The sequence below is a fragment of the Corvus kubaryi genome, unplaced genomic scaffold (assembly GCF_017639235.1).
Source record: "Corvus kubaryi isolate FWS band 111438036 unplaced genomic scaffold, C.kubaryi_AGA036_p1.0 split3-73, whole genome shotgun sequence".
Taxonomy (NCBI): Eukaryota; Metazoa; Chordata; class Aves; order Passeriformes; family Corvidae; genus Corvus; species Corvus kubaryi.
The window spans coordinates 44,251,974-44,274,996 of record NW_024582091.1 but is presented as its reverse complement, the minus strand read 5'-3'; the positions used below and the strand labels follow the sequence as shown (position 1 = coordinate 44,274,996).

Here is a 23,023-nt window from a genome sequence, read left to right as displayed (position 1 = left end):
CCAGGTAATTTGGCTGACATCATGACGAAAAAATGAGGAAAAAGGAGACAAAATCAGTTACAGAGCTGCTAAATCCATTTCACTGACTTCCCTGTTCTAATCCCAGGGAAAATACTTCCTCCCAGAAAAGATGTTATGTGGGTGTGCTTGAAAACATCTGAGACTTTCAAGGAACACATTCTTTTTCTGGCATACACTGAAACATTTCTAAAAGTGATAAATGACAGTGTCACAGTAACCTATCCAAATTTAAATGGAAAACAGAACAATCCTTTCTGAAACAGACGAAGGCCAAGTTATCATACCTCTCCTTGAGCTTTGGGGACTGTCATTTAAAAGCAGGACAAGATGACATCTTCCCTTTATTCTATTGTACCAGTCATCTCCTGCTGATTTCCTGCTAAGAGAGCTCTTCCCCCTACCCTCCCAGGATCATTACATTAGTCACACATCATTTTCCCTAGGTCCTAGGCCATCAGAACAAAAACACAGAATGTAATACATTCATTTACAAAAAAGGCCTTACTGTTCTCTTTCATTTTATGTAAAAGGCCTAACTGATCATTTCCCCCACTTTCATTAGAGACAGGCGAGAGATTTCTAGTCTAGCACATCTTTTACAGCCTTCTGTGAGTCTCTGAAAAGCACTTTTTTGGTTAACAGCTATACAGAAACTCTATAGGAAAACCTCTTCGCTTTTTTGGTATTTTAACAAAAAAAAAAGTCTGCAATTTAAATTGCAGCATTAGACCAAAGCGCACACTGGTTTTGAAGCCATCTTTAGAAACTCCATGCAGAGAAAAAGAAAGACTGCATCTTTTTCAGAGAGACATATTTCATAGTGGCAGAAGTAATTACTTAATCCATGAATTCACTGTTAAATAAAGAAGTAAAATCAGGAATGCTGCAGTTTTCATGGCACTGTGGAAAATAAAACCTGGCCAATTTCTGAAATGAAATACTTATCTGCCCCTTAGAAAATTTTATTCAAATATGTGGAATTGTACAGCATGCACATAGCACCTCAGGATATCAGCACAGCACTGACTAACCTCTATGAAATTATATATTAGCAAATGTGGCTACCAGTAAGTCACAAAGAGAAGCCAAGAACAACTCAGCGTGCCAGATATATATTCTGAGATGACTGGCCCTGCTGCTCCAGACAAACCACATTGAAAAAGCAGTGCTCTCCCAGCGACAAGTCTGCCTCCTTTGAACTTGGGAGTAAAAAAGAGAAGGGAGAGTTGCAAGGTCAACCTCAGAAACCAAAGGGGTGCCAAGGTGCAGAAACCTACAGTTTAATGACTGGCAGTCAGACAGACCACCGGGATCTGCACTGCACTTGGACTAACAGGCTCCAGGACTCAACTTCTAGAAATAAATACACACACTCCCTCTCTTTATAAATATTTTATACATATACATATATATACACATATATATACATACATATATATACACATAGATACATACATGTATACATACTTTTTTTTTTCAGAGCTGTAGCCATGGGTTTCTAAAATGAGCAACAGTTTCCAAATGACTCTACTTTCTAATAGAGTTTTTATAAAAAAACACTAAAGAACACTGTGCAGAAAAACGCAACAGGAAAAAAAAGATAATCAAAATGACAAATGCAAATGGATGTGAAATAATGACAGACAAGTAAAGGCAGCAGAGAAAATACCACTGATAGATAGAGGCAAGGTAAGAAGTGAGCCTGGTACCTAGCAACCAAGTGATCTACACAGACTTGCTGCTAGAATTTCCAGAATTCTGCATCTAACTCTGTAAAAATACAGTAGGAGAGTGCTAAATGATTCAAGTGGAAAACAGAATATAAACAACATTAAATGAAACATAAGTTTGGAATGTTTATAATTCAACTGAAATCCATACATCATACTTACATTATTCTTCTGGCAGATAATTTCCTGAAATAAAAAAGAAAAAAAAAGAAAATAATGTTGATAGCACTAGGAAAGACATCTGATCAGTATGACTTTCCAATATTGTTTGCACGCATGATAAGAAAAGGTTGGTTTAGAGATGTTTTCTATGCCTGTCAAATCAACATAAATGAGATATTGTCTCAGGAGGGACAAAATTACTATGGAACCAAGTAGATACATACAACTTATATATACATAAGAGCGTACATACTGTCTGCACGTGTATATACATATATACACATACATAGATGTCCCTCCATTTATAAATTTGCCTAGAGGCATGATGTCCAGAAGTTTTCTATTAATAAACACCTATTCATATTTGAAAAGTCAAATATAGTAAGTAGCATTTTGCTACCAGGAGAAGCAACCAAAAAGAATAGTAAAAGCAGTATTCATATGAGGTTTTAAAATATTCCAAAACTGCTTGAAATTCACTTGGCTCTAATAATCAGATGCAAAAACCACATCTTCACATTTTCAGTGTGGATTTTCAGAGAATTAGAAGCATACACAGATGGAAAGAGCTGATTCCTGCACACTAATCCAGGTGGTACAGTGCATGTGTAAACCACTTCTGAACAATGATCTTGCTTCCAGCAAGATTTGTCAGCCAGTTCTGATCCCAGAAATCAATAACCATAACAGATTTATCAGATAGCTATGCCTCTGCCTCTGGGACTGGTGAGCAGCTTCACCAGCACAACAGCATTAAAAACAAACACAGCGTCAAACCAAGGCACCTCATACTTTCCATGTTGCTTAAGTCAGGCTTCGATAAAACTGCTCTTCTCCCTGTTGAGAGGGCTTGCTTCACACATGACTGTTTCTAGCTTTCCAAGTGCAGGTCATAAATGTCTGGTCAAAACCCCCAGCATGGACAGGGACATCTTTGACTAGATCAGGTTGATCAAAGCCCTGCCCAGCCTGGCCTGAAGGTTCATACAGAACATTTCACCATCAAAAGCTTACTTACATTGCTTTATGCCCTGACTGAATCACATGCTGCAGTTCTGTATTTCCTTCATTTTCAGTTTTTGAATTCCCCCCTTCTATACAAGATTAAAACTGCACATGCTTTCCTGCATTGCTTCTACTCTTATCTGCTGGCTGTAACAAATACAGGAACAAACGCTGCCGCAGAAGGTGTCCCAGCATGCCGATAGCTACTTTTTTTAGGCAGTTACTAAATAGTATGGAAAGGATCTCGCTCTTTGATGGCTTTCCTACAGACTGTCAAGAGCAGAAACACAGGCCCAGTTCAAAGCTAAAGGAAACTGAAGGGAGTCTTTCAGTCAGCAGAGTACTGGTGGCAACTGTGACATCCAAGCCTCCTTGCACAGAGCTGGGCTTCCATTGATGCCAGTGGGAATCCAGCATGTGACTCAAAGTCCAGCCTCTAAACTAGTAGCCTGGTGCCTCATCCCAAGTGATTCTTCAGTGGGAGTTGGGTATTTGGCTCTTTGCCCAGTACAGTGAAATTCTGCTCTGCTTATACTGTAGATCACTGTACTTACACAATTGAATTCAATTCCCAGATACATCTTTTATCATTAGCATTATTTTTAGGGCTTTTATCTGTATACTCTTTTGTGTGCAAAAAGAAAGGAAATAATTGGATTGCAAGTGGTCCAGTTAGCTGAGAAAATCTGAAGGGAAAAGCAGGGAGAAGACACTGAGTTACTAAGCATGTCCCTCCCAAATATAGGGCCAACCTAAAAAAAAGGGGACAGAATCAAAACCAAATAGCCTGCACTTGCCAGAAGCAGTGGAAGCAAGCCCTTCCTGAGAGGTGGTGGTGCCCAGACTGCAGTCTGACTCACCAAGCTGCTCATTGTAAATGCTGCTTCTCAGCAAAGCCTAGAAGGGAAGCGCAAGAGCATAAGACACCTCCTGAGCAAAGCCAATGCATCTGAGAGAGGGGAAGTAATTGAAAAGACTGCCATCCAAGTTGTCTATCCTTTCCCATCATGGAAGTTACTAAACCTTTCGGATAGTTGCAGTAGGAAGCAAGTATCAGGTCCTTGACTGACACAACTCACAGCTCCATAGATTATCTTAAAACACCCTCTTGCCTTAAACCAAAGTACCATACTGTGCACTGAGGCATGAGTTTTGTTTTTACTGATTCCATTACACTGCTGGTAATCTCCAGCACAGCAATCTTGCAGGTACCTGATGCAAACAGCTGCAACTCAGCAAGACTTAGCAGAGGGTATCTGGAGGTCCCGTAAGTTTTGGCAGAAAACTGCTAATTTAGACAAAAGCTAAAACCCAAGGATTATTTTGCTGCCTACACACTACCACTCTCACAGGATCTTTATTACTGTAACAAACACCAGTAATTCCCTTGAATGACAAAGTCATGAATTTAGTTTCTCATCTCAGATTTGCCAAACTTCTGTTTCCATAAACAGCCACTTAACACCTAGGTATTTAACTGACTGTGATCAAGTAACCTAAATCTTTCTCTTTAGAAAACTAAACTGAGTTTTACAGCATTGCATTGTAGACAACTTTGCCAGGCCTCAGAACATTTTTGCTCTTCTGATCTGAACCACAAGTGGTATGCATATTTCTTACAGAGAGAAACTATTTCAAGTGTTAGACTAGCTGTCACTTTCCCCCCAACCCCCTTTTTCCACCCAGAGCTACCTTCAGTGACTGCAGAGACTCTGCATTTGTGTCACAGTAGAGGATAATGTTGTTAGCCATGCTGAAGCTCTCCCTGACTCCCAGGTGGTAGAACAGGGAAGGTTGACGGAAAGCGTCACTCATCTCTACAACAGCAATATCTGCAGAAAGAAATGAAAAACATTATTGTCAATGCTACACATTTCTGACAGTCAAGTACTTCTATGTCATGTTTCTTCACACAGTTTAGTCTGATAAGAAGACCTGGCTTTAAGTAGGAAATAAGAGGTCTAGAGGGATTTCCCCATTTTAGCTATTATGCCTGAATTTTAAATATAGTCAGCAGGATGTGGTTTAGTTTTTTTGTATTCCACTATTACTCCTCTATTTTTTTCTTTAAGTGAGACCTTAAAACAGTAAGAAGAGATAAACCACTAATCAAGAAAAGGAAAAAATTTCATTTGCTGTCTTGAGGAATAAAATCCGCTTGGTAAATCTATACATGGTGACCAATAACCTTTGGTAAAAATAAAGGAAAAAATTACATTTGATGTGTTTTTACCCTCTGTGCAAGTTGCAACAAAAATTCATGTAAACTATGTACATCACTGCAGAACATACTGTATAGATTCTGTACTAGAACTTTGGAAGAAAACAAACTGAAAGGTAATGTTGCAGTATAAATACCATTCAGATCTATTTTGATTAATATAGAAAGATGAGAGAGAGAATGAGAAAAGGACAAGGTACAGATGCAGAGAAGCAACAAGGAAGTGAATATGTAAAGCCAAAGAAATCCCCATGTAAGTAAAAACTTTACTGTGCAGAGAATTCTGTTCATAATAAATTTTACCTGCAGAAATAAAATCAAGCACATGTACAAATGCTTACAGAACAAGGAATGTAGCCCACAATTTCTCTTAAACTATGTGATTCTATTGGCCAAATTCACACCAATATCAAAATATAACAAAAGGCAATTAATTATTTCTGCTCTTTGTAAGATTTCTGTTATACCAGGCAGCATATTTCCAGTGCAGAAGTCTAGTAGAATCAAGAGAGCAAAGCAAGAAAACTGACACATCTCTACCTCTTCCACAAACACCTTTCTGTCTTTTCACCCAATTAATTTTTTTCTTATCTTTCAGAAAAAACCAAAAAACAGAAAACCAAACCCAACCCAGAGAAACATGCTTCTGTTAAGAGTAGGACAATAAAAGCAGCCCGGTTTCCAGTATATCTCTGTGCTTTTCCCTTCCTTTGGATGCTTTCATGACTGAAAATACAGATAGCAAGACAAGCTCTGCAGGGAAAAAGCTTATGTACCCTCAAGCTTCTCTACTCTAATTAATCTAATAAGAGATTCTACCTCTAACCACAACTTTCCACCTCACCTGTTTACTTAGATCATCAAAATTGAAATGAAGATATTAAATAAAAGATAACCCTTGTGGCCCTGCTCTCAAATGGGGAAGCAGTGTCTCTCCAACTTGTTGAAAACTAGTACCTTTGAGACATCTACTCTTCAGTAATGTTTTTCTGTAACTGGCCTACAGGCTTATAAATTATTTAAAAACATGAAGGAAGGATAGATACACACAGGGGAAAGAGCAAACATTTGCCTATACAAGCTTAGGCTCTTCAAGAAACAAGATTAAAAGAGAGGAGACCAATATGGTACAAAAAAGGATATTTTTTCACACTTAAAAATCTAGTATTAAATTATGTTTTCTAAAAGATTCATAATTTGTGTTCTAAGCAACCCCCTCTGTCCAATTTCACAAAAATATTTGCAGTATGGATTCCATCAAATTTGATTGAAGTAAAAAAGGCAGTGCACTGCTAAGACTACACATAAACTCACTTCCTTTAATTTTAGGAAACTGAAGCATCACAAAAGCCAAACAAGAATGACAGTACACCACTATATTTTGGGTGAGATTAGGCTTTGTTTTTCTTCCAAAAGTTGCCATAACACAAGTTATATTTTTAACTGCTCTTATTCACATAGAAGTCTAACCTTGAGCAACTCTAAATCTATGGTCTATATCTGTTAACACCAGGCAGGAGGAAAATTTGCGCAACTTGCCATGACTTAATTCTGCAATCTTGCAAGATAATGTGCTCTCACTAGAGTTGCAAAACTAAGATTAAAAGAGAAATATTACTTTAGATGGAGCCTGATCAAAGCCATATTACAAAAAACACTTGAGAAATCCTATGTTAAAATGGCAAGTTCCTAGGATCCTGAAGAAGGAAAGAGGAACTCAAAAAAAATGATGTGTGTATATATACTACTGTCAAGCTGGCCAAATCCATTGAACAGAGCCTGACTCAGGGCCACACTGTAGGAAACATTCTTGGGTCCTGTACCATCCCTATCACAGTAATAATAAAATAAAATAAACCCCAAACCATAAAAAAACCTTGAGTTACTTATGCAGAGGAAGGAAGGACCACAGGTAAAGAAATATTTGTATGAAAAATTACACCAAGATACTGGCATAAAATCTTTTGCGATATTTCTATTTCTTATGTAACTAAAGAGGATTTCTTTCCTTAGCATGTCAAGACTTCTATGAAATCCAGGTCTACTGGATAATCTCATTTGATAGATAAAGCAGTGTCTTCCTTAGAACAGGTTCATCTTCTGTGAAGCTTTCCTGCTCACTCTAGCAGTTATGCATTTCAAGATAAAGACTCATGACACAGCCCAGATTTCTCAAGTTCGGGTTAGGCCTCAGGGCTTGTATCACAATTTCCAAGGGGAACAACCCAAACCTTACCTGCAATTCCAACAAGCCACAAAAGGTATGTGCACTTTTGGGATCAGCTGTCAATCCAAATAAAAAACATCCTAAATCAGCTCTTCTGACAGACCTGTTTCTATCTTCTTTCACAACATCGGGAGAGAAACTCCTCTGACCAAAGGAGGGATCAGTATACTGAGCACTTGACAGGAGTGCAGAAGTCAAATACTGTGTAGCAAATGGAAGCTTATTTGGGATTAAAAAAAAAAAGAGAAAAAAAACCACCACAGAGAAACAGGAGTGGTAATGATTCCTACAGAGCACCTGAAATGTACCATTGAGTACACCACAAAACAGACAAACACTATATTCAGCTACATAAAATATGATTAGAAGTTTAGCAAAGATGAGCAAGACTGATGGTTTTAAAGACAAATCTACATAAAAGTATACATACATATATCAAAATTCTCACTAGTTTGAAAGAGCCAGGGTTTAGCTAAACCCAAAAGAACTGTTTTGTCATCGATACATAAACTGCCAGAATCCTGTATATCTGCTTCTCACTCTCATTTTTCCCAGATGAAATTAATTCAAACATACTCATGCAATAGAAGATAAGTTTTCTAAGTTTCATTGGAGAACACAGTCTTGTAAGTGGCAAAATGGTATTTCAATAAAGGTGGAGTAATCAGCTCTACAGTTATACTGGAACTACCCCCTTACCAAAACATCTGTGGTTTGAGTTTCAAGGCAAGTAAAAACCTGATCAAGCACAAGAATCGGAGTAGAGCTCTCTCAACACCTCAGCTCTCAGGATGAAGCACTCTGAAGACCAGGAACTGACAATTCACTTCAAACACTCTTGCATACCTTCAGCGTTGCAGCAAAGAAAGTCCGTTCATGCTCCAGAGACTAATGAGTAGGGTGGGTATGGAAGCATACTTCATAAAACACTAAGAAAAGACCGAAAAGTGCAAGAACTGCAATTCTTGCAACCTCACAGGTTACAAGAAAGTGAAATTTAGTTCTGTGCCCAAGACCAAAGTACGGGATAAAAGTTACTCTATCTCATGAAAGTAGACCAGGTGACAGATCGCTGATACTAAAGAAAACAGGGATAGAACAGTTTTTACCTCTTCTAATCATCTTTGACATTACAGAAAGTCTTACAGTAAGTCTTGCAGCAAATTATTGTCTCTTGATAGTTTATGAGCAATAACGTTAAGTCTAATCACAACCTTCTCTCCCATCTCCTTCAACAACTGGTATGCCTAACTAGACAAGACAAATGTATCATGAACACAAGACTAGAGCTTAATTCACTCAGGCCTAGGTAGCAAAACCAGCACAAATACAGCAGGAGGCAGTTTAGTGTGCATATCCTAAATCACCCTGAGCTCTGCCTGCCTGCTGACAGCAGCCAAATTGCTTCTAATGAAGCTGCCGATGTACACATTAGCTGAGTAACCACACAGTGAGCTGCAGACACACCAACACCCACCCAGCCATCACAATCCATGTTATTAGGCTAACTAACATCCACACCAACAATAGCTTGAAACACACTGTCACGCATTCAAGAGAACAAAATATCACTGCAGAGTAACTGGCTTCTTATTACCCTGGGAAACAAGATTCATGGATTGGAATTGGAGGCAATTCATTTGACCCTTTTTGCCTGAGTACTGGAAAAAGTACACATCTCTGTGAAGTTTGGCATATATTAAAACCATCTTACCAATCATTCTTACTTGAGATGTAAATCCACTTTATTCTCTTTAAGCTGTCTGTGCAAAGACTGAGAACCTTACATACAAAATCTCTAATTCACTTGTCTTAAGAAATAGTAAAAACTCAAGGGTATACACATTAACACGGCCAAAACCCAGTAAGTGTCCATTAGTGGATATAGAGCCCTTTGCTCTTGGCTATTAGCCATGCCTTTAGTCACCAAGACAGTGATAAATGAAATGCAGCGGTCAAAGTCCATCTCCTACTCATTATTTTAAATGTAACAGGGCAAAGAAGAATGTTTAAACAAGTGCTCTGAGATACCAGATACGTACGCCCTACTTTTTGATACTACCTGCTTACTACAGTGCTGCCAGGAAAAACAATGAATACAAACAGAGCAGCTATACAACAACGAATGTTTATGTTTGCTATTATCTTCTGATTAATTGGTATTAAACATGTGATCATTGCCTTGCATTCATTGTCCCACAATTAATCAGGGGAAAAGGAATGATGATAATGGCAACTTCTGAGACAGACCAGGATTTTGTGTTCTTTTCCACTTGAGGGTTAAAAGAGTAAGATACTGTTCTGACAGAGATACAGAAGAAAAGAAAGGAGGGCAAAATTTGTTTTGGTGCAAGTCTGAACACCAAACATATTTCGTATTGCAGTAGCAGCTCTGTTCAGCCTTAGAATAACAATATGATGACACTTACTATTGGGCAAACTCTCAGAAACAAGCAAGGAATATCCTTATCTACTTCAAATTCTGTATGATTCTCTGTGCTTGGCATAGATATCTTCCTGTTTATCAGGGACTGCCTGCATGAGGTGGGAAACCTGCTTTGGTGATCCCAGCACGTCAGTACAGATTGGTATTTCTGGTTCAACTGTGCAAACCACAATGCCACTGACTTGTCAACAGCACTGGAACCAGACATTTCCTGTCAAGAGTGTCTCATACGGCTCCAAGTCCGGAAACAAATGATGGGAGGCACTGAGGTGAAAATACCTAAACACAGGTGAATGGCTCCCAGGAAACCAGTCCAGCCAAGCCAGTCTGTTGGGAGACACTAACCAAAAAAACCTCAGACTTTATAAGGGTGTCTGAGGCTTGAATATGGGGAAGGAAAAACAGGTAATGATGGTACAGGTAAGTTAAGTATGTCATATACTAGAGGAAAAGCAGGGTATTTGTAGAAGCTTGAACTGATGTTCAAAGTAGGCTTAAGGGCACCAAGACAAAAACATGTGATGGACATGAGCTAGTTCTTGTCTAGTGAAAAGCACTATGACTTAGGAATCTTACAGTAATCCTGTCTTAAGCACTCTCATTTTTATGCAATGGAAGCAGAGATCCAGCATCAATGAAGTACAGATCAGAGCCTGTCCTGCAACCTACTCAAAAGGGAATTTCTGAGCACAAATTCCCAGCAGATACAACACAAACCCAGCTGTCTGGTGGCTGGTCCCTTCCCAGATGCTGCATAACACAAAGTAGAGCTAGAAATAATCGGAACACTTAATACTTGGCCAAAAAGCATCAAGTTTCCTTTGGATACAATAGTATCCAAGTATTTTGCCTTCATGCTGGTATTAAGAGTCCACTGTTCCTTGAATAGCTAAACTGAGTTGAGCTGCTTTTGAATTTCAAAGTGAATTTCTACACCTAGACTCACAAGCAAAAAGGTATGATTTCACTTCAGATAAACTCATCAAACAGTTGTTACTGTTAGGGGTGGTTCTGACCCTCTTCCACGTTTGTATCAGATCTAGTGTGGTCAATACCCAGTGAGACAACTCAGTCTATCTGTTTGCTTGGAGGGGTGGGGTGTGTGTGCAGGATCAGTTGACTCCTGGATCAGTTAGATGATCTCACTTTCCACCCACACAATCACTAAGAAGGCACCAGACACCACAATATCTGCAGGGATGCAACTGAGTACCTACTTACCTCTGCCTGAGAGTCACATATTGTTCCAATGGGTAAGTAAATTTCAATCCTCCATACAGACATGGGTGCAACACCCACTTGTTCAGGAACCCCATATATAATACCACAGGAAGAAAAGTTCCTTGGGGAACAATACAGAAAATAAATAAAAGCACACTCACACAATCTACCTCATGACATTAGGCATCTATAGCCATACTGATAGATTGTAAATTGAGTATGTGACTCAATTTAGGTCTCTAGGAGACTGCTCAATAACAAAAATAAACTATCTAATCACATAAAAGCAATCTTTCTTCTTTTTAAATCATTATTAGTTTTTTATTTCTTTCTAGTTAGGGTAAGAAAGAGGAACTAGTTAAGTAAAAGGATGACAATGTGCAAGAGCAAATATAAGCTGTGCCTGTATAAATTTAAACCAGAAATCACAAGAAAGTTCATAATCTACAAATCCAAATGTCCTGGAGCACTCCCCCCAAATGTTTAACTGATTGGTCATGATCTGTTATCACATTGCAAAACTTGCACCCTGTCCCACAATACGTCGAGGTGCTCCTTAGTAAAACTCGTGCAAATTTATTCCTGGCAACTTTTATAGCTAAATGGCTCAGATCATTCTCACAAAATCAGATGTGAGACTTCACCAGGTAGAACCATCAAAGCAAGGAGGAGAGAAAAACAAGCTACTTTTTTTTTTACAACAACAGTATTCTAGACCAAGATCCCCCAAGTGAAACTCTGGCCTTTTTGTCTGCACTATGCTTCAAAGATGCAAAGGGGAAAGAACCTCTTGCTTCTGTAATCAAAAGCTGATGGGAGATAAGCCAAAGGCAATTACCAAAGTAAAACAGCAGAAGCTGGCAATGAACTGGTAACACAAAGAAAGTTATAACAGATGTTGGAAAAGGAATGAGACAGGAAGATGTAGATGACAAACAATAAAGGGTTGTGTAGGAATTAACACATCAAACTACACACCAAAACCTAAATCACTGTGTCAATGATCTGAAGACAATTGAAACAATATAGAAAGGCTTCCAGATGAAGAAAAAGAAAAAAGAAGAAAGCTTGAGATTCAAAAAATCCACTCTTTCTTGGCCCAAAACAGGATTGTAATGTTATCACATGATTCCAAACCCCAATAATTCAAAAAACCCACTCTCGGCTTGATGCATGTGGGAGGAACTCAGCATTAGGCAAGAATAAAAGATGACAAGCAAACAAAGAGCCATTTATTTAAAAATAACCTCAATATGTTCAGGCTCACTGCATCTGTATCAATCCTAGTGAAACAGGCTCCCTAGTACCAATAACACCAAATACTAAAGATTACCTTAACTCTGAACTTTGTATCAGAAAAAATACTCAGACCTCAACGGGATAACTACTGAAGCTCAGCTGAAGACAGCAGTACATTACAGGGCTAGTGTTAGGATCTGTACCAAACATTATTTAAGCAATCCACAGGCACAACAGCAGAAGTAGTCAATGAAAACAAGGCAAGCTGTAGCAAATCAGTACTTCTACGTTTGGAAGTTTTGTTCAAAATATCTTCATGATTGCAATTTTTTTTCAAAGAAGACCAAACGCTCCTTTGGCCTGAACAAGATCATAAGCAGGCAAAAGCCCCCCTAAACAGATAAATAAATAAATAAATAAATAAGGGATGTGGCAGTATTTGTGTGGTTATTTTGGTTTATGTTTCCATGTTATGTGTCTTTGAGATGCAAGATGAAAGAGTGATTATTCATTCTCTGGAGAAGTGACCGAGCCTACCCAAGAAGAAAGAACTTGTAAGAACACAAGTGAGCCAACAGAAAAGTTCAGAGAAGAAAGGAGAGTCCTATGAAAACCCAACAGCCAGGTCTCAGGGGTGGTGGAAAGTTTTCCTAAAGTTTAAGTGAACGGTAGAGTTTGGTACAGCTCCAAAGCTGCAGAGATCATTAAACCAAAGTAGGAAACAACAATCCACCTCGAGGACAGGATGGGCAGGAGAAAAAGCTGATTAAAAGTTCTTTTTATTTCTGTCTTTTCTGTTCTGTTTATTTTTGACTTAGTGACCTGAAGTTTTCTCCATCTAAGAAGTCTTCCAGCTTCTTTTTTTCTAAAATCTCACTATTTTCACTTACAACACAGTTATATATTTGGTTCCTTTGTTCAGCTCACTGTGACAAAAATGTCTAGGCAGATCCACTTCCAAACTTCAAAGTCTGAGTTTCAAGTCTGAGTTTCATTGCAGCAGCTGGAGGGATCAGATCAAAACTGTTTAGCTATTTCTTCTCTGCCAGAAGCCAGCGGGCAGTGTTGCAGACATACTAAGAATGAGCCAAGTAAAGACTGAGCTTTATTAGACAACAATCCAGACACATTTACAGAAAAATGCTGAGCTACCTAGAAAGCTGAATATCAATAACTAATTTAGTGCTCAATATTACATGAATAATTAGAGCTGCTTTTCTTCATGTATGTTACTTTGCATTCACTATCACTGAACTTCAGCTGTCCTTTACCTGCTCATTTGCCTGCTACCATAAAACTTTATGCATTTCTTTACTGCCTATTCTTTAAAGTTTTGACAAGCCTGCACATTAGCAAACATTATCACCACCCTTTTCACCAGAAAGAAATTTCCAGATCAGCTGTGAAAAAAAGCCAATTCAAAAAAGAAAGTACAGAACAATCCTTTCAACAGCCTGTTTTTCTACTGGCAACCTTGCTTCATTGCAAAAATTACCTTCTGTTCCTTTCCTTTAAGAGTCCACTTATCTCAGGGTTATAAGGATGTCATCTCCAGTCATTTTTTCCCTTTAAGAGTATTTAGTAAACCATCCCATCAAAAGCTTTTTGACAACTCAATATACTGTCTTAAATGGATTACCCTTAAGTACAGGCTCATAAGAAGAGTGTGATTTCCTTCTACAAAAAAGCCACTTGAACTCCTCCTTGCTGCCAGATTTTACCCATGAATCTAAATGATGTGTTATTTATATTTTTAACCCATTTGCCCTAATGTAATACCAGTATAATCTGCCACTGCAATGCTGCCGACGTCAACTAAACTCAGAAGTCACGCACCATAATTAACATCTCATCTTGTTTCAGTCAGAGCTCCTTGAGAACTTCTGAGTCATCTTTCCATACTTCCTATGGCTTGTTCATTGCCTTGATGTTCATTTTATCAGCTTATTTTAAAACATCTTCTGGCAATTTAAGTTTGAGGTAGTCCCTCAGCCTTATCTGTTTAAAGAAAGTCCTTACAATAGTATCAGGGAAGTTGCACTATTCTCAACTCTTCCTTTTCCACCGTGACTGCCTAGGATCCCTACTTTGCTCCCTGTTGATGAAGCATTCGAGAAAGACTGAAAAAAACCCAAACAAACAAAAAACAAACCAGTCTTCAGCAAGTATGACCCAACTCTTTTGGAAACTAAGTAAACTTATTAAGGCTTACATGCATTTTTACACATTTTTTAACTTGTTTCCTCATCTGAACAGGAGTTCTCCTTTCAAAGGTCATCATTCCATTCCTTCATCTTCTCATGAGGCAACTCCACCTGCTGTGGATTACTTTAGAATTTCTGTTGATAAATAGCACAAATTTTCTGGAAGGAATTTTCCTTAGGATATCTTTATGCCATCCGAAAGCTCCTCCTCTTTACAGCTAATCCTTTCAATTTCTTGCTAAGAAGCTTGCTCATTTTTACATAGGTTCTACTAGAAATGTGGCCTGCACCAAGAGGAGCTAAATGTCTAAGACAGACTGTAGACCCTTCTTGAGAAGGCCAGAGCCATGTCCATTAAGCCACTGAAAAGACTCTGGAAGTGCTTCTAATTCAAAGATGCAGAAATATTTCTTATAACATTATTTTCAAGTCATGAGAGTTAATGTTTTCCAACCCAGTGATACCAAAAACGGTTTAAACTTAGCAGACTCATGAGCAGCAAGTACAGACTGAAAAATAAATACAAGCATTTGAAGATTATGATGAACAGCATCTGGAATGCCTGTAAAAAATGGGAACCTTCCTAAGCTTCTGAAAACTTGGAAGCAGATTTTTTTCTAAGAGATATAAACAAACACATTTGTTAAATGTCTTTACTTAGTCATGGAAATACTTCCATTCTAAAAAAATCCCTATTTTTCATAAATAATATAGCATTTGGGTATTTTAGACACCAAGTTTCATCATAATCAAAAAACATACCTACCTCTCCTGGCTCTCGCCACCCTCTCCACAAAAATCTCTACATTGTAGCATTTTCACTGCAACGCCCAATGTTTTCCCGTGAACAGAAAGGCACTGAGAAAACTAATTGCCTGAAGGCTTTGGAATTCACATGCCATGTTTTCTGAAAAAAAACACCATCATCTCTTAAAAACATCACAATCTTCCCAAAAAGGAAAAGAAAAGGAAAGGAAGAGCAACTTCAGAGCCACATGGTACATTCTAAAGCATCTGAAAACTCAACAGCCTGAAGAGTTTCCAAGTAATTTCATGTGCACACAATACATAACAGGTCTTAGCAAACCCATCCCTCAGGAATGTTAGTCCTTTTGAAGACTATTTAACTATATCCTTTTATGGAAAAATGCTTCTTTTAGCTTCTTCTAAAGCTGCTTACAGATAAGAGTTAGAAAGTCAAAAATTAAAATGAGTTATTACTCCTTAATAAATCTTTCCTTCCATTCCTGATTTTAAATTCCCTTTGTTTTTCTTCTGAAAAGACCCTATCTAGTCAGTCTCCATCTGCATGGAAACAACTCCATGAACGATTCTGATAATCCATTTTTTCCCTTGTCTGTGTCTTCCACCAAGATACAAATGCAGTTTTTCAAATGTGATGAGCAAAGACGCCTGTAGTAAAGATATGACATATCACAGATTTATACAGCAAATGACTCTTCTGGTTTTTCCTTTCTTTCTTTCCTTGTGACTCCTGACAAGTTTTATTTATTACTCCTGTGAGGTTTTCAGAAATTTATTCACAACAGCTCTAACCTCTGTTAGAAACCACAATAGATTAAAAAATAAGCATACCCTGCAGCATTTAGTAATTTTGTGTCTCCATCTCTTCATTTGATTTTAAAATTGGTTTAGTGGCTGCACTGACCAATATTTCCCAAAATAAACCTGTATAAGCACTAGTTTATCAATTGTTTCCTTGTTCACAGATTTCTAGGTAGCAATGCATGTTCTTTCCCTATGAGCACACAGCAATGAATTTATTATTGCTAGCACACAAATTTATTATCATTTATTGTCTATTTGCAATGTACTAAATATTTGTTGCTTAAATTCAAAAGATTATGTCTACTTTTCCCATACATCTGCATCTTACAAGGTCTATTTATGTCCTATTTCAAAGAAATCCTTGAAAAAACAGAAAGGCATATCAGTATCTGCTTCCGTACCTAATATACCTCATCCATCTCCAGCTCATCCTTAAAAAAAAAAAAAAAAAAGATAAAACAAAACAAAAGAAACCACCATCACTTTCTTTCAACAAAGAAAGGTGTAGAATTACAGTTAAGCTGCTTTTTCCACTTAACACTACACGAAAGCTTCACAAGTCAAACATGATTTGAAAGCAGGTAGGACACCTTCATAGTGCTTAGTCAGACTTTAGTGATCTGTAAGTCACAAGTACAACATTTACACACAGCCTTCCTTGCAATTCAGCAGGAAAAAACCCACATGCAGCACTCAACCACTCAAATCAATTTACTTCAGTCAACACAGGTGAAGTGCAGAATAAACAAGAGGCACCTGATCAAACCAAATTTGAAAGATCCCCTGGGCTCCACCAAAAACACTGTAAAAAAGTATCAACTTCACACAGAAAATAAAGTCTTAAATGTAAAGACGAGACTCTAGCTTGGAGTATGCAGAAATTAAAAAAGCAACCCTCCACCAAACCAGACATATGTCACTAACATGGCACTATAATTTTCTTCTATCGCAACAATTCACAAAAGATGGAGCTGGAATCAGTGTCCTGCTTTGCAAAGCACTCTACGGTGCAGACTTACGTAATCTTGCCCTGTAACACAAAGCCTCAAATACTTATAAAAATTTAAAGCACCCTGTTAGAAGGTAACAAGGACGAGGCGTTTATACCCAGCAGAAAGAAGTAAAGTTGCAGCCTTGTATACAGTTGCAGACATACAAGTTACAAGATTACACTATGGTTGCCACGTACAATAAAGTGTGGAATGGATGTCCTTTAGTAAACTTCATCTCTCATCAGCTCCCAAGGACAGCAATTACAAAAGCCTAGGATAAAAGTTCAGACAGAAACAGATTCGTCCACTCTGCTTTACATAGCTTAAGTTCATCTCTGTTTTGCACAGACCAAGCTTGAAATTAATTTCACAATTTGAGCTATGACTCTTTGCTTTAGCTTACTGGAGAACAGATGCACAGACCAGTGCTACCCCTCACCTTTCAAGACTGTCAGAGTAACAGTGAAAGTATCAGTAAAGGGGAGAGGAGGTGATACACAAATTATTCTTATTAAGGAGGACAAAACCTCCCACACTAGTTTTCTACCAAAATAACCACATGTGTGCACATAAGTAGTTACTTGGTATTTAAGTTACTGGAATATCACACTCAAAATTCCTGAGAAGCAACTACTGAGTTGCAAATTAATACAGAAAATACTACTGCTCACACCACCACCATCTGCCTCTAAGGCAGCACATACTGCCCAGCCTCACAAGTAACTGCACTATTGCATCCCACAACAGAAAACGGATATGACTCATCTGAGTTAAATTCTTTAACGCTTGACATGATTGCTGCTAATTCTTGCAAAACGAGATTAAACAGATCTGATAAGCATTTGGCTTTGTCAATGGTAACTCCAGGTGGCCTATGATAGCTATGATTCCATTCTCATTCAATTCTGTTTTACAGCAAGAACAGCCTTGGATTACTGCTGCTTCTTACTCTCTCTATTAATTCAAGATTCTCAAACTTTACTTCCAAAGGCAACCCATCTCTGCATATGATTCCAGTACCGAAAACTACTTTTATACAGCTAGAGCACTAATTTAGAATTACTGCAGTACAATTTAATATCCAGCCACTGTGTAAGAGTGTTTTAAATTTCAGATTTGATGTTAACTATCATGGATATTCTTGTCTTCTTAACAGAAATGAGTCATATCTAAATCACCAGTGATCACAATAGCAGCACATCTGATCCAGCCAGCAGCTCATAAACTCAGGAACACTGAGTTCTCTCCTCACCTTTAGCTACGGTCTACTGGTGAGTCATTTACTCTCTATCCTTTTGGTTTCATTCTCCTTAAAATGATGAGATGGTTATCTGTTCCCTCCATAAAGTGCTTTAGCATCTTATAGATGAAATCCTTAAGTAAATACATTACCCACAAACGGGAATGGCCAGCATCACAGCTAGCAGAAGCAAAAAAAAAGACTTCAAGATAAAGCACTTGGAGCACTGTAAATGTTGAATTCCACTCTGAAGTATTTCTATATGGACATTCACCAAGCTAGGACAGTGCTGAACTCCATGTATAGAAAAAAAAATATTGTACCAGCAGCACTTTTGAAGCAGAACTAGCACTACAAATGAGGTTTTAAGTGACTTGCATTGCATCATATTTTTGAGTAAGAACAAGGACTCCAAAATAGAAACACAAGCAAACATTTTACTGGAGAAAATAGCCTACAAAGGAATCCATTACCTATATTTCTTAAATCACAGTAGACAGCAAAACCTCATGCTAGCCAGCTCACAACTGAACCAAGGAAATGATACTAGAAGAACCTTATGAATTCATCAATTCCAAGTGCCTAAATCAGTGGGGCAAGAGAAAGTTTGATGACTGGCATAGGCTAGTAGAGCCAAAATGGCAGGAACTACCATTTGCACATATAACAGGTGATTTCCCTAATCTTATACTCCTATTTCTTCTGTATTCTACGTACACATAAAAATGTTTTCATTCCAAGTAACTTCTGGAATACAGTTAATATTCTAAGTGTTCTAGTACCAATTAACTAAAATAACTCAGTATACATGATCTCACTGCAATATTTAACATAGGCTTCAACCACCATTCAACCTGCAGTGCTGAAATGGTAAAGGTAACAGCCATTTATGTTAAAAACAGATTTCTTTTTTTTCCTACAGCAATTATTGATGCAAACAGGAAAGCTACATGGATGTAAGTCTGAATAATTGCCATCAAAATAGATATTCAGCTTTACACAAACTAAATAACACACACAACTGGTAGGAAACCTAGCTCAGTTTGCATTTGAAACATATAAACACTTAAATTCTCATGCTTCAGGCTCTTCACCTTCTATCTATAGAAGAGAAAAATAAATATTTAGGATGAAGAAACACTTGAAACACTGGGGGGAAAAAAGTGTAGCCACCACCTACTCACACACTCATTTTTAACAGAGTAATCACTCTCCCACAGAGATTTATCCAAAAATACTTGGATATAAAGACCAGAAAATTAAAGCACAAACTCAAGGAAACAATTTTGCCAGCATAAACCAAGTCATTTACAATATCATAAGTCAAAAATTAAGCTCCTGAAATTTCATTTGTTTCTTTTGCAGTCAACCTTCTTCATTTACAACACTGAAGGCTTTTGAGTATAACTGCAGGGCAGTTACATTTAAGCAGAAACTAATAACTGAAAAATATTATATCTTTTATCAAAAAAAGGAACTGAGATGTGCTCTCTGAGTTATGCATTAGAGTTTGACTGAAAAATCAAATGATTAAATGGAAAACGAAATTTTTACATCATATTCAGTTGTAACATTTTGTACATTTCATGCAGATACAAAGAAACTGATGATCCATGCTGGAAAAGATGCACAAATGCTGTACTTGCAATCTAGTTCTATATGGTGAATCTGAGAGATTCTTTTTCAACAAACAGCACATATTAGCAGGTTATTTGCTGAATGGCTATTAAGGCCTAAGACTTGCAATAGCTACTCACTGCCCTTAATTCAATCTAAGGGCCTCAAGAAGACTGTCAACTTGGAAGCTAAGATAGCTGCTGGAATTGTGCATTCACAAATGCAGTATCTTTAACTCATCTTCCTGAACAGATACAGCACTGCAACCGCACTTCCTCAGCTCTGAACAAAAGCTTCAAAGCACACTTGTTACACCCAAACTAGGAAACCAGTAAAGCGATGCTGACTGATTAAACATGGTCCCAGGTCCCACTTCTGCCTCAGGACCAAGTGGCTTGGAATGGTTTACATCAGCCTTAAATTCTCCTAGCCTCAGGTCGCTTGCTTCAGACAGGCCACTAGGAATGCTACTGAGGCTCTACTTATTGGCACAGACAAAAAGCATGCCAGAAGTGATAACAGCTTAACAGCATAGGCCACTGAACTCTGGTATCCATGTGTAGAAGCCTTGAAGATAAGGGGACTAATGTGTATGTCTCCGAACACCAATACCTGGATAACTGTGGAACCAGCCAAGGATTGTTGTGAGAAAGAACAGGATGTGGCTGGAGAAGGGGGCCATATAGAGATAGGGCAGCACTTTTCCAGGACAAACGTCCTTGTTCTGGCTCCTGGAGAGAAGCACAACACAGTACAGTGCAAGAGCAGGAATGAGGTCAAGAAGTGGGCATGGACTATAGAGGGGGATCAAGACCACCACAGACCCCCTAAGCCCTCTGACCCATTTCCAGAAAGGTCTAAAAGAATGGACTGAGCGTGATAACTAACTTGCATAGAAAGTGAGAAACTTATCTCCGGAGCAGAGAAAACTTATCTATAAAAAGGTACCCCCACAAAGTCCAAGTGTGTGTGCACCCCAGAACCTTGGTCACACCATCATCTAGATCAACACTGGAGCCAAGACTGCTGATCTCTCTTCCTTTTTCCCTCTCTCTCCCTCTTTAACCCATCTCTCTCTCTCTTCCTTTTCACTCTACCACTTTATCCAAAACCCACTACTGTTGCTTATACTGGGAGACAGCAGACTAACGTACTAATTTCCATGGCAAGTGTATAATCTAACGAAACTTTGTAAGCTTTTGCAGACCCTCTGACTTTTGTCACTCCTTTTGACCATAAGCACGTACGAATCTTGGGTGCTCCCCTTAAGAGTGGGACATCACACCACAAATACTTATTTGCTAGCAAAGATGTAGTCGATATTTCAATTCAGGTGGCAGAATCTTTGAACTTTCAGATGATGAGAAGTCCTCAAGTTTTTGTTGTAATATAGAGCAAAACTCAGACAATGTTTTCAAACCTTCCTGTAAACTGAAAGTATCTGAAAAACATCAGACTGAGAGAACAAACAGCTGGCACAGCCAACATGAAATACATTCCTTAGCCACCCTGACCGGAAGAGGAAAGGATATGAGGCAACCCGCAAGGAGACAAGATCAAGAATAACATGAAACCACACCTTTAGGCAATCTCAACACAGGTTGCTGCAGTCCTGCTTTTGGTCTGTCCTCTGGAATGCATGTTCAGCTCACAGAACCTACTCAACAGAAGGCTAACCAGAAGGAAGTAAAGGAGTGAGTTAGCAATCAGGCCAGCTCCATGACCTACCTCATCACGTAATTCTCCAAACACTGGTGAAGCACCAGGGAGAAGTGTGTTAGTCTAGCTTCTCATCCACTTAAGCTGCCATGGGACTGCATCTCAAAGGATACAATGTTCTCAACTCTTCCAGCAGTCCTACTTAATGAAAGTAAGTGCACAGAAAAATGGATTTTATGATCTTCCTACCCTACTTAGCACTGCAGCTAGAGTGAGGCAGCAGTATACTCCTAGCAGGAGGACAATTCTCTTTTCTGATATTGATATGCACATTGCAGTAACTGTCATCTTGCTTGTATTTATTTATTGGCATAGAGGATTATTTGAAAATGTGTCATTCAGGCCTTTCAGTGTTAGAAGTCTGAGACAGTTCTACTGCAAAAGTACTTGACATTACTACGGCAGTAGTTCTAAATCATAGAAACATAGAATGGTTCAGGTTGGAAGGGACATCAAAGTTCACCTAATTCCAACCCTGCTGCCTTGGGCAGGGATGCCACTCAATAGATCAGGGTGCTCAGGGCCCATTCAAAGTGGCATTGAACACTTCCAGGGATGGGTCATCCACAACTTTTGGGCAATCTGTTCCAGTGCTTCATCACCTGCTGAGTGAAGAATTTCTTCATAACAGCTACTCTAAACCTGCCCTCTTTCCATCTGAAAACCAGTTTTAACCTTTCAGTTTAAAACCATTCCCCCTTTTCCTGTCACTATCTGTCCATATAAAAGTCTCTCCCCCTCCTTTTTATAAAGCTCCTTAAGGTACTTAAAGGCCACAATGAGGTCACCATGAAGTCTTCTCCATGTTGAACAACACCTGCTCTCTGTGTCTGTAAATCAGTATATTCAATTCATAACGAATAAGGAATATATAATTTCTTATGAACTGAATTAAATCTTGAAGACGTGCATCTGCCAGTTTGCCACCAGCCACAGCATAAACTGAAATCCACTAAGGTTTGGAATGTCTGCCTACCAGGAAATTTTTCAACTGAAGCTACTGTTAAAGAACTTGAACAGAGAGGATACAGAGACAAGTATCAGGTTGTCAACTCACTGATCATTCAAAGCAGAGACACTTCTGGGATGCTGCACAAAACAGACCAAAATGCAAGCAGTTAAGCAACAAAATGGACTGGAAATTTTCCAGTTCACACCCATTTGGCAGGGCTTGCTGCAAAAACTCTTGCTTTAGTTTAGTCCATTTTCCCAGTGCTTTTATTGCATTTTGGCCTTCTTGCATCAGCTGGAAAAGGGAGATCATGGTTTCCGGTAACAGAATTACCGGCAAGAATCCCCATTTTCTTGTTTCTTTTGTGGAATGCTTTTAGAACACATACATACTTTTAAGACTTTCTCCATTTACCTCAGAATTGTGAAATACACCCAAATGTGTTGAAGTATTTAAAC

The 23,023-nt window shown here is 38.4% G+C and overlaps 1 protein-coding gene across 2 annotated transcripts in view; it reads right to left on the bottom strand.

The window, feature by feature from the left end:
* MAP3K5 (mitogen-activated protein kinase kinase kinase 5) overlaps positions 1–23,023 on the bottom strand; it is a 100,238-nt gene that overhangs the window by 66,374 nt on the left and 10,841 nt on the right. For both annotated transcript variants that reach the window (XM_042017443.1, XM_042017442.1), the window contains exons 2-3: positions 4,611–4,750; positions 1,914–1,937 (exon numbers count right to left, since the gene is read on the bottom strand). In XM_042017443.1, coding sequence (XP_041873377.1) covers positions 1,914–1,937; positions 4,611–4,750 — 164 coding nt within the window. The remainder of the gene's footprint in view (positions 1–1,913; positions 1,938–4,610; positions 4,751–23,023) is intronic.